General features: G+C 57.5%; 1 protein-coding gene across 2 annotated transcripts in view; it reads right to left on the bottom strand.

Moving 5' to 3' along the window:
- The window catches only part of SMPD3 (sphingomyelin phosphodiesterase 3), an 89,857-nt gene that overhangs the window by 2,989 nt on the left and 74,944 nt on the right, over positions 1-11,924 (bottom strand). For both annotated transcript variants that reach the window (XM_003936328.4, XM_074401598.1), the window contains 6 exons: positions 8,746-10,274; positions 3,437-3,512; positions 3,184-3,339; positions 2,212-2,301; positions 1,912-1,975; positions 39-195 (listed from right to left, as the gene is read on the bottom strand). In XM_003936328.4, coding sequence (XP_003936377.2) covers positions 39-195; positions 1,912-1,975; positions 2,212-2,301; positions 3,184-3,339; positions 3,437-3,512; positions 8,746-10,068 — 1,866 coding nt within the window. In that variant the 5' untranslated portion in view covers positions 10,069-10,274. The remainder of the gene's footprint in view (positions 1-38; positions 196-1,911; positions 1,976-2,211; positions 2,302-3,183; positions 3,340-3,436; positions 3,513-8,745; positions 10,275-11,924) is intronic.

The raw sequence follows: 11,924 nt of genomic DNA, 5'->3' as shown, positions 1-11,924 counted from the left end.
CGCCCTCTCATTGCCCAGCTTGGGCCCGCCTGACTCACGGCCTTCCAGTCTGGGCACAGCCCTTCATCGGCATGCAGCATGTAGTCGATGCGCCGGCCATTGCCCTTCAGCAGCTCCTTCCGCCCCTTCTGGCCCGAGCTCTTGCTGGTGGGAAATGCCAGGTACTCCCTGCGGCCCTCCTCACTTTCCAGGACCCTGTCCACACACGCAGGAGGCAGGTGAGTCCCCATGCCCGCCCGTGGGCCTGGCAGGGGCTGTTTATGGAGCCATGGTCTCATCCCAGGGTGGGAGTGGGTGGGCTGGACCAATGCTCTGCGTTTAAGATCTGTCTCTCCTGCAGGTCCAAAAAGGGCTTCAGCTGGGGGCAGGCCGAATCAGCCTGCAGTGTCTGGCTGAAACAGGGCTCCGGAGCCCATTGGGGTGTTCCGTCCACCCCATCCTAGCCAGCACTCACTTTCCCTTTCTGAACTCGGACAGAACTGACCCCACTCATTCTCTAGAACAGGCTTCTGCCCTGAGCCAATAATGGGCCTGTTTTGGGAAGCTTGGTCTGTGCCATGAGTCTTGAGCACCTGTGACTGTTGTTCCTGGGTTGACAGGGCTGAGGGAGCCAGGAGAGCACCTCCAAGGACGCTCGTGTGGGGCTGTCCCTACGTGGCTATTTGACCCTACTTATGTCACCAAGCCTCCAACCCTCTGTTTCCTCCTCTGAAATGAGAACGGTTGCTGTGGGCCTCAACACTCTTCGGGGCACAGACTGTCATCCTGCTTCTGAGAGGAAACCCATGATGGTGCTAGGGGATCCACAGGGAGGGCAGGGTGCAGGAGCGGGAGCCTGTGACATCAGATCCCTTTCTGGCATCATTGCGCTGAGACAAGCAGTGTGCCTGCCTCCTTCCTGCCGGCCTGTCACCTGGGGCCTCAGCACCACTGGGCCAGAGTCTTAGAAACCTCTCCTGGGAGCCCCCGTCGCAGAGGGCTGGCTTGGGCCAGCGTCTGAGACGGGAAGTGCAGCAGGACAGAGACCCCGAACAGGCTGCCAGGTCAGTGAATGCCTGCACAGGTGGAAAAGGGGCACCTGGAGAGGCAGGCCCTGCAAACATGGGCTTCCACAAGGTTTTTGTCAGCTTTAATATAAATACATTAATGACATTCAGAACATGGTTACATCCCAGAAATGGAATCCATCACTGTCCTTTGCCTTTGATAATTAATTCCAGCATCAATGGTCTGAGAGTTACTGGTAGTCATTTTTAAATCATCCTCTCATAAAAAAATTTTCTTTGCATAGGATGTTTCAAATTTAGTCTATAATTAATTAATTGGCTCAAATTAGCTGCAAGGAACCATCGCTGTGACTGCAGTCTCGGGCTGTGAATTATAAATTGGTTCTGCTGTTGGCCTCTTACATGCATTCTTTATGGGTATCTCACTGGGCTCAAGAATGAATTTTGGCTGGGATGGAACTATCTCTACTTTGAAAATAGTTGGCTGTTTTATTGCTGCTGGTGTCTGTATTTGCTTGATGGGCGCTACAAGCTGCCAGGCTCCCTTCAGCAGGTGCCATACCCAGTGGCTCTTCTACAGAGGTTGGGCCTCAGCAGGGCCCTGGGAGATTACAGGCCCTTTCCTATACCTGGCAGGCAGGGGCCGGGGGCAGGGCTGGCTCCTGCCAAATGAGGTTTAGGAAACACCTGTTAGAGATTTGGGAAGGCCAGTCCCCCTGGGTGGAGGACATGAGGTCCACCTGCCTGGCCCAGCTCTCAAAGGCAGGATGAGGGGCAGGTTCCTGCCAAACAAAAGCCCTCATGAGCCCAAGCTGAGCTCTCCCATGTGGCTCCCGCCCAGTCCCTGTCTCCACCTGGGTCGGGGCTCAGTGCCTCGTCCCAGGCCTGGAAGCACGGTGCTTACTTCTGCAGGTTGTCTGGTGTGCACACATCCTCGTCATACAGGCCGTTTGTGTCCAGCAGAGTACCTGGGGTGGGGGACAAGGGGGCGACTCGATCGCTGCAGGCAGGGCCCAGGCAACCTCTATGGGGGTGGCCTCTGTGGATGGGCAAGGGCTTCTGCTAGTCAGGGGCAGCTGAGTGGGGCCCTTCCCCAGCAGTGAGGTCTTGGGAGCAGATCCTGGTGGTCTTTGAGGGAAGCCTGCGGGGAGCCCAGTCCCCACCCGCCTCTCCCAGCCCAGCTCCAGCTCCAGCTCCAGCTCACCGATGGCCCATGGCTTCTCCTCCCCGGGCCCCAGGCGGCAGGGGTCCCTGTAGTGGGTGAACAGGGAGTGCTGCTGCTCCAGCTTGTCGTCTGTATGGGGAGGGAGGAAATGCTGAGGCATCAGGGGACTTTGCTGTCCTGCAGGGCCTGTGCCCCTGCTTCCCATCAGTTATTCCCCATGTGCCCAGGTCCCCATCCCTTATGTCACTCTCCCTGGGTGGGATTTCTATCCCAATTTAGGTTGCTGATGCTTCATTTGTCACTGGTTTTCTGTGTCCTTGGGACCACCACCCTCAGCACACGCCCTGGTCTTCAGCCTTCCCTCTGAGGACAGTGACGGTGACCACTGTCCTCAGGAAAGGTTCCCACAAGGTCTGTATGGTCATTGGATCCAGAGATAAGTTATTTACAGCAAGTGTTTGCAGTTTCACTGATGAGCTTATTATAGTCTTTTAGCCGTTATGGTTTAAGGTGTGATTCCCAGGATTCAGATGCCAGTGCAATCACTGCCTGGCTGCGTGACCTTGGGCTGGTTCTCCAGCCTCTCTGAGTATCAGTTTCCTCCTCCACACCCCGTGGAGACATGCAGTGCTTCCTATCAGGGTTGTTAAAAGACTTAAGTGGAACAGCGATTAGAATCACAGCTGGCTCGAAGTGAGAGCGCAGCACCCGTTGATGAGTGTTACTCGCCTTTCGCCTGCTTCAGAGGCCCCAAGCCTTCCTTGTCAGAGATTCATTTTTAGGGCATACTTGTCTGCAGCAAAGAGGCCACTGAGCTTTCTAGGGAGAGCGTGGGCTCTTCCTGTACTAGGATTTCTAGGGGGCAGAGAAATCAGTCTTGCTAAATACTCCACCCACATGCTCTCCAGGAGCAGGAATTCTTTGAGCTGCCTAACGAAGTCTGTTTAGCTGTGACTGAGCCCACAGCCTCCCCAGAGTGGGAGACTCCAGTGGGGAGGAGCCCAACCTCACCAGAGGAGCAGTTGTCAAAGTTGAAATCTCCGCAGACGACATCAAATGCCACCAGCTCCTCGGGGTTGGCTGCGCTGGACGAGGAGGTAGATTTTCGGAAATCAGCCAGCCAGTCCTGAAGCAGGTCCAGCTGCCCACACCGGATGGCACTGTCCTCTGCAGGGCAGAAGCACAGAGACTGGATGATGAAGCTCGCCCCAGACCCCAGGCACTGATCCCACCCCTAGAAGACCACAGGCAGTGGCAACCCTACCTTGCGGGGCGTGAAGGTGTGTGCAGGCGATGTACCCGACGATTCTTTGGTCCTGAGGTGTGCTTCCCACCTGCACCTGGGGGAGGAGGGGGTCAGTGCCGCCACCTGCCAGTCACTGTGGCCCTGAGAGCACGCGACAGTGGCAGTGCCTGCCCACCCACAAGTTCAGACCCTCACAAGCCAGGCTCCTGGCTAGATTGTGGGGCCTGGCTAAGGACAGGATGTGTCCCGCTTCTAGGAGCTTATGGATCTGGGCTGGAGGCGGATGCTGAAAGAAATGATGAGCCTGTGGCGTGGGGAGTGCTGGCGGCTATCCTTGCAAGGCGTGGAGGATGTGCCGAACCACAGCAGGCCTCCACCTAAGGCCCAGGCCCTGCAGTCTCCCAGTGACCAGCATGGCCACAGCTCCCAGTTCTTTGTCCACTCCTGTCTGTGGCTTTTTCTTCCCTCCCTCAGTCACGCCCCAGAGCTGGTCACACCCTGGTGCTTTCTCCCTCTGAAATCTTGGGGATGCCCCTGTGCCACGGCTTGACCTCAGAGCCCACCCCACACGGTAAGAGGCCCAGACCTTGCCCCTCCTGCCCTCAGCCTTGTCGCCTTCTGGCTGCATGGTGAGTCATCTACTTTATAGGCCGTGGTCACCTGTCCCATCTTAGATGAGGGCTCCCTGACCCGTGTCCTGGGCTGGCCCCATGCATACCCCCGGCTCAATCCTGAGCCCACTGTGGCAGCAGCCTCTTCAAGCTTCCCCTCTGCCCAGACCTCCTGCTCACCTCCTTTACCCAAGATGCAGCCTTCCACCCGCCAGGTGACAGGTGACCCTGGCAGGCCCTCAAAGGTTGGCTTAATACAAACAAGCATCTCAACTGTACCCCACAGGCAAGTCGTAACTGCCCCACTCCAGGTGGGGGCAAGACAGAGCCCTTATTGGTGCCCGGCCTGGGAGAGGTGAGGGATGGCCATGGAGATGCCCTGCACAGCTGCTGGAGGCCACACTGGAAGAGTCCTGTCCGCAGAGGCCCCTCACTGGCTCCTCATCCTAGGGAAGCCCTAGGATTCCCTCCCTCCTGTGGTCCTGTGCCCTCCCCAAGCCATGCAAATCCATTCCAGACTAGGTTTCCCGCAGTCAAGAGACCCCAGACTCAAGGAGTGCTATAGGGAGGTAGCTAGGCAGGACAGTCTGCTTGTCCCAGTTGTTGGCTGAGGGCCAAGGGCCACAGGGTGGGTGCCCTGCATTCGTGGAGCTCACAGCAGCCTGGACGTCACAGCCCATCTGCTACCACAGCATCCGCCGGCTCCGTCCATCCTTTACTGCTTTAGTCAGCCGGGCTGGTATTATCTCCTCCATCTGGAGGTCTTCAGCAGCTGCCCCTGGCTTTTTGGAGCTCTTCATCCCCTTCTCAGCCCCGATGCACAGCCTTCCTTCCCCAGCACCCGGGGAGCAAACATCTGGCTGTTCTGTCCAGAGTTGGGGTTGTTTCTAAACCCATGGGTACACCATTCACTTCTCGCCTGCAGAATGGCTCTGTGACATCATGCAGCACTGATGTTCCTGCTGCCAAAACAAAATATTTATGAAGCAACCATGCTCAAAAGGCCACATGAGGCTGGGCACAGTGGCTCACGCCTGTAATTCCAGAACTTTGGGAGGCCGAGGTGGGTGGATCACCTGAGGACAGGTGTTTGAAACCAGCCTGGCCAACATGGCGAAAAACCATCTCCACTAAGAATACAAAAATTAGCCAGGCGTGCATGCCTGTAATCCCAGCTATTCAGGAGGCTGAGGCCGGAGAATGGAGGTAGGGGCTGCAGTGAGCCGAGATTGTGCCATTGCACCACTCTAGCCTGGGCAACGGAATGAGATTCTGTCTCAAAAAAAAAAAAAGGGCCACATGATGGCGCTGACGCCCCCGTCCTCAGGCAACAACTGCTCCTCCATGAGGATCATCTCAGGCCAGGCATTCTCTGCTAGGGGTGCATGGATGTTACTTTGCTGGGTCCTTAAAACAGCTCGGGCGCATACTAGTGTTGCCACTTTTGCCGCTGAACACACTGAGGCCAGAAGTTGAGTCATGGGCTGGGGTCACAGGCTCACATGGTCAGGGCAGCTTCCAGTTGGATCTGTTTGTCGTGTGGTGTTCTGTGCTGCCTTCCCAGGGGTTGGTGTCTTTGCCAGGTGTCTCCCTGGCCACCCATTTGTTGGTCTTAAGGTGTCAGCCTCTCACTCAGCACTTGGTGTCACCTGCCCTATGCTGCGTCCCGGGCAGGTCTGGGCATGTGCAGGGAGGCCTCAGACTTGGCCCTGCACGAGGAGAACCCGCCAGAGGGAGGAGTGGGGAGGCTCTCCCCCCCCCACCCCCATCCCCCCGCTTCTTCCTCCTCATCGGCTGTGTGATCTCACCAAGATCCACTTGATTATTTGCTGGGCCTTGTTGATACCTGGCTCATGGCCTCGGGAGCCGCAGAGCCTTGAGTTTCTGTTGCAAAAACAATCACATGAGAGGTTGTGCCTTTGAGCCCTGGCAGGCAAAGCTGTCAACAGAAGAGGGGTCCAGAATGAGGCTCAATTGTAGGTGAGGAAAAGGGATTCCAGTCCTTTCCTTCTCAGAGTCACATTTCCCTGAAGGCTCTGAAGTCTTACATGGCAACCAGGAGGGCCTTCCAGGAAGGAGGGGACCGCTGGCTTCTGCAGCAAGTCCCTCCAGCGTCCCGGCCCCTCTCAGCTGGCCCTGTCCTTCACTTCTCCATGCTGGGGTCTGCGTGTGCCGGGCATGTCACAGCTCCACTGTCCTGGTGCGCTCTCTGATGAACTGACAAAACTCTGGGCATGAGGGCAGAGGAGCCCACAAGGGGAAGACCGGATTGTGCGGGCCACCGCTGAGGGAGCTTCATGAAGTGGTTTGGCCACACCCAGTGAGGGACCAAAACAAGCAGGGGCCTTGGGTGCGGGGCGGGGGGGGGGGGCCCTCTTGTCTGGGATGTGGCTGGGAGTTGGTGGGGCGGCAAGGAGAAGTTGAGATTTTACCTGAGGCAGGGGAGGGCGTAAGAAGAGTTAGAGGACAACGACTAGAAGAGAGGGGGAGGGAGGGGGAGAGGGGGAGGGAGGAGGAGAGCGGGAGGGAGGGGGAGAGCAGGAAGGAGGGGGAGAGGAGGAGCGAGGAGGAAGGGGAGGGAGGGGGAGGAGGGATGGGGAGGAGGAGGAGGATGACCAAAACCACAGTGGGCTGACACAGAGGAGGGGGCATGGGCCAAGGGAGCTGGAGATGTGGGGTGCACCCAGGACCATCTGGAAAGTTAGGGGCCTGGGATGGATGGGTCAGGCACAGGACAGAGCAGCCAAGGTGGTTCCTCTGGCTTCAGGATGGCAGAACTTGGAAGAGGAGCAGCCTGCGGCAGAGGCTGGGTCTGGTTTGGGAGTGAACAGACGTGTCCTCGAGGCAGCCAGATGGAGGGCTGGGGTTTGGGGGAGAGGTCTGGGCCAGGACAAAGCAAGGGGGCCTCAGTAAGGACAGAACTGGAGGCTGTGGCGTCTCACTCCCGGCTGGTGTCATGGTGGTCGCTGGGAAACCCCACTGCGGAACAGCCACCCCCAGCTCTAGCTCAGTGCAGCCGCATGGAGTGCGGGATGTGGCAGGCCTGAGGCTGCCAACAGAAGCTGCAAACTGGGTTTTCTGTGAAATATCTTGATTTTAAAATACCGGTCGATACAAAAAATTTTTGGAATGTCAAAGATCAGATTGCAGTGTGAGGCCCAGGAGGTAGAGGAAGAAAAAAAGAACTTTGAGGACAGAGCCTGAGAGGAGGGGCTGTCCCAGGGAGACATTGTTGACCTTGGTGGTAACAGTGGTGAGGGTGCCCCATGGAGGAAGGAGGTGGGAGGGGATGTGTGGATTGATCTGTGCAGAAGGGCTGGGGCAGGGGCGGGGGAGGCCCTGGCCTCTGAGCCACCTGTAATAGGGTGGGAGTGAGGGGCACACACTCCCACCCTGGGCCTGACAACACATCCCCTTCCTCCCCAGAAAGTCACTCCAGTTGCCAAGACAAAAATATATCCAGGGAACAGAACACCAACGAACCATATGCCAAAATGGGAAGGTTGGATCTATCTGTCAGGAGTTACTTCAATTTCAGCATCCCTTGCTGGGAATGAAGAGTAGAGGACCCCAACTCTGGGCCTGGCAGAGCCACACAAGAGCCATCGAGGAACCAGAAGTGGGGGCCAGGGCCCTTGCTGCCTGCCCTGGCTCCCAAAGGCTCCATGGAGACCAACACCGCCACTCCTGGCAGGCACTGAGTTGCACGCCAGCGTTTCCCTGGGAAGGCAGAGTGCGGTTGCTTCTGGAGGGGAACTGGCAAGTGAGGAAACCCACCCTGGACAGGCCTCTGAGCTACAGCCCTTCCTGCAGAGCCGCCACTTTTTAATTTCTCACCCTAAAGAGATAGAACCCACATCCAAAGCAGCTGCTGACTCGGGGCAGAAAGCCCTGTGCTGCATCCACTGGCCAAATGATGCTTCAGAAAACTGGAAGCACCATGAGCGGCTTTTGGATAGAGAACAAAAGTTGACACTCTGAGCATCTCAGGCTCAGTAGAAGATAATGTATAATGACCAAATTACCATGGCCTAAAAACTCCTCCAATCGCATCCAAATTAGCAGAAATAATTATGATTCACTTTAATTAGTGACTGTGGAATCGAAACCGTGGCTGGTGGGCAGGCAGCCTGGCAGGGCAGCTGCATGACAGCCAGGAGGGAGGGGCGTCCAGGCCAGGGAAGCTGGTGGCCTCAGTGAGCCAGGCAGTGTCACAGCCTGGAGATCTGAAAGTCCCATCTGCCTGCCTGAGGTGCTTGATGTGTGCTAGTCTTTCTGCCTCATGTGAACTGAGAGGGTCTCTGCATCCTGCTCTTCCTCACTTTATCACTGCCACTATCGTCACAGCTGCCATCGCCAAAGCCACCATCGCCACTCTTTCGCCAGCCCGGAACCCTTCCCGGCCCTTACTGCTCTGTTCCACTTCCACCCTCTCCCCACTTTACAGTTGGAGAAATGGCACCTCAGAAATCTGAGGAACGAGCCCAAGATCACCCAGATGGGTCTATCTGAGCCCAGAGCCTCGGCACTCGTCCCTGCATTTGTATTGACCCTGTCTCTGAGATCTGGGGCCCTCCTGTTCGGTTCCAGGAAGGACAGCGTCTGCCTCTCCCTCCAGCCCCTACAATGATGGGACTCCCCGGCTGCAGCTCGCCTCCCCGCATGGCTCCAGGACAGGCTGGCACATGGTCCTCCGGCTGGGCCGAGGCCTCCTACCTTGAGAAACAGAGCTCCCTTAGAGGCCAGGGCGTCGTCATTACACTTGTTGGGGTAACAGTGATAGGCCACGTCCATGATGGGGTAGCGGCTGGCAAAGAGGAGGCCGCTGTTGAGACATTTGAAGCTGCAGCAGCCCTGGCAGCCGTAGACCCCGACGTCGTACAGGATGTACTCGAAGTAGCCGTGCAGCTGGTCTTTCAATTTGGTGGCTGCCCGCTTGTCAAACACCTCCTGCAGGCACAGGAAGTCCAAGTTGGCGGGGAAGAAGGCAGAGACCTCATGGTCGAAGGCCTCATCGGGGTGCCGCCTCCTGCGTGTGGCTGCCTTCTTCACCATAGAGGCCTTGTATAGGAGCTTGCTGTTGGCACCTGGCTCCCCGCCGGCACTGGCATCTGGCCCAGCTCGCCCCTTCACCAGAGACTCCCTGGAGGCTGAAGGGCTGCCCAGGCTCCCCGAATCTCCGTCCTGCTGATTGTGGTTGGGCGTCTGGCCCCTTGGGCCCCCGCCAGCCCCATTCCTGGCCTGGCCCCCGGGGGCAGGGTCTTCAGCTTCTGGCGGCCGGCCGCCCTCCTCTCCGCTGATGCGCACGATGCAGGCATCTTCCGGGCTGCTGCCGTCGGCAGGGTCCCCAGAGGCTGGGCCATTGGCAGCCTCGTCACTTGGGTGCCGCCCACTGTCGCCCTTGTACTCCACAGAGGCTGTCCTCTTAATGCTCCCGGGGACGGCCCGGGCCACCCCATCGCCACCCTGTGGTGATACCAGGCTGCTGAAGCTAGCGGCACTGATGGAGGTGTTGGTGGGAGAATCGATGTAGATTTTGATCTGGGGCCGGGCAGCCCCATTGCGGATTCTCTGCCCGATCTCTTTGGCCCGCGCTTGGGTATTAAAAAGGTTGTTGACCCTGGCAAGTGAGTCGGGCAGGAGGCAGACATTGGCGGTGGCGAAGCAGAAGCTTTTGCCAGGCCCTGTGCCCTTCCATTCACTGAGCAGGGCTGCCCCACTGGCCAGGCCCTTGTCTTCCAGCCGTGAATAGATGTAGGGCCGGCGGGCAGACTGCAGGGGGGACCAGAAGAGGAACCCAAGAAATGCAAAGGGCAGTGAGGCCACCAGGAGGGCCAGGTAGATGGGCGTGAAGAGGGCAGTGCAGAGCAGCTGCAGGCAGCACGGGTCGTCCGCCCGCTGGCGCTTCTCATAGGTGGTGGGTATGAAGGAGGCCGCAAGCCGATCTACCAGCCAGTAGCATGGGAAGATGAGGGCCCAGGACACACAGTGCAGGGCAGACAGACAGCTGTTAGGAAAGGGGGTCGTGTACAAAACCATCGCAGCTCACTGGGCGCCGCAGCCGGCCCTACTACATGGTGTCCGTGACAGCCGCGGGCACTTTCTTGAGCGAGGGTGGGTGAGTTGGGGGCAGCTGGAGGAGGGGTCACCTCCTGGTGAGATGCAACTCCAGCTAGTAAATGGCAAGTGTCGGCCAGCCAGTCATGGTTCACCTCGGTGGGCCATGCTGAGGCCTACTGGAGACCCTGCAGAGACAGAAAGTAGGGGGGCTTTTTTAGTGATCTTCAGGGGAGCGTGTGAGACATGGGGCCATTCCCACTGCCGCTTCCCTGGGTGTGAGCAGGACGGTTCTGAGAACCAGGCTGGAGCTGGCAGGGTTAGCAGGCATCCAGGAGACAGCCCTAGCACACCGTTTCCTCCTTGCATTCTGTTCTCTTGGAGCGAAGAGCTTGGTGACATGACTGCCCCTCACTTTTTTTTTTTTTTTTTGAGACAGACTCTTGCTCTGTCGCCAGGCTGGAGTGTAATGGCACAACCTCAGCTCACTGCAACTTCCACATCTTGGGTTCAGGTGATTCTCCTGCCTCAGCCTCCTGAGTAGCTGGGACTACAGGCACATACCACCATGCCCAGCTAATTTTTGTATTTTTAATAGAGACAGGGTTTCACCATGTTGGCCAGGATGGTCTCGATCTCTTGACCTCATGATCTACCTGCCTCAGCCTCCCAAAGTGCTGGGATTACAGGCACGAGCCACTGTGCCTGGCCCCTAACTAACGTTCTTGACTTTGTAATCCAATTGCTTGAAAAACGGCCCTGGTTTTCAGAGAGTACAGATTTGTGGGTGCAAAGGGATCAGGCAGGGCATCCTTGAGGACACCTGGGCCCACCCTGGCCAGGGGTCACTGGAAGCCTGTCAGGAACCAGGGAAGTTTTTAGAATGGGAGAGCAGGTGACGCTGGGGCAGAGGAGCCACAAACATGGCCACTTATAATAGAGTGCCTGCCAGGTAAGGACAGAGCAGGAACAAACAGCAGAGCAAAGGGGCCAGAGACTCCTGGAGCATAGGACAGTGTGGCCGGCAGGCCCACAGTGGAGGGCAGCCCCCTCCATGCATAACCGGGCTCTCACTGTGGCCCCAGCCTGTGGCATCCCACCAAGCCCGTGCTTCCACTCCACTGACTGCAGTAGAAACCCCTGACAATGAGGATCCAGGCACAGCCTGGGCCTTACCAACTTCCAGAACCATCAGAGTTCCCGACAGTCCCTGGGACTTTTGGAGAAGCTCTCTGGTGCCATGTGGGTCTGGGCCAAGCTTTAACCACTGGCCTTCATGTCCTTAGAGATGCAGCCCAGCCGAGACCCACAGCCACTTAAGTAAGTCCATCCTGGGTCCCCTGTGGGAGCCACAGTGGGTCTTGGAGCAGACACAGAGCTCTGCCTGGGCAAGGCTGCCAGGTGCATCTATTGTGCTGAATGTAAAATCAATAAAGACAAGTGTTTGGAGTGTTTGCCCAGCTTCCAGGGACCCATGTGTGATATCACTCTGTGGGGGAGCCTGTAGAAGTATAACCCAGACTTTTCATGACCAGAGCAGATGGGCCACTCACTGTCTTGCTGACTTAGTCCAGCTCCTGCCCTGGCACTTTGGGGGAGTCTGAGCCCACGGTGCCATCCTCCTCCTCCTCCTGAATTCCTGGTCACCCAAGCCAAGGACCTAGGTGTCACCCAACTCTGTCCTCCCTCAGTCTTCATCAGTCCTTGTCACCTCTACTGGGCCTCCTGCAGTGGCCCAGGACTCCATCACCCTTCCCCGACTTTGTCAGCCTTCATAAGGGCTACAGGGTCACGCTTTGTGTAGTCCACTATGTCACAGCCGCCTCACACCCACTGGA

Source organism: Saimiri boliviensis, chromosome 1 (assembly GCF_048565385.1).
Source record: "Saimiri boliviensis isolate mSaiBol1 chromosome 1, mSaiBol1.pri, whole genome shotgun sequence".
NCBI lineage: Eukaryota > Metazoa > Chordata > Mammalia > Primates > Cebidae > Saimiri > Saimiri boliviensis.
The sequence above is the reverse complement of the archived record's forward strand: the minus strand, read 5'-3'. Positions and strand labels throughout refer to the sequence as shown.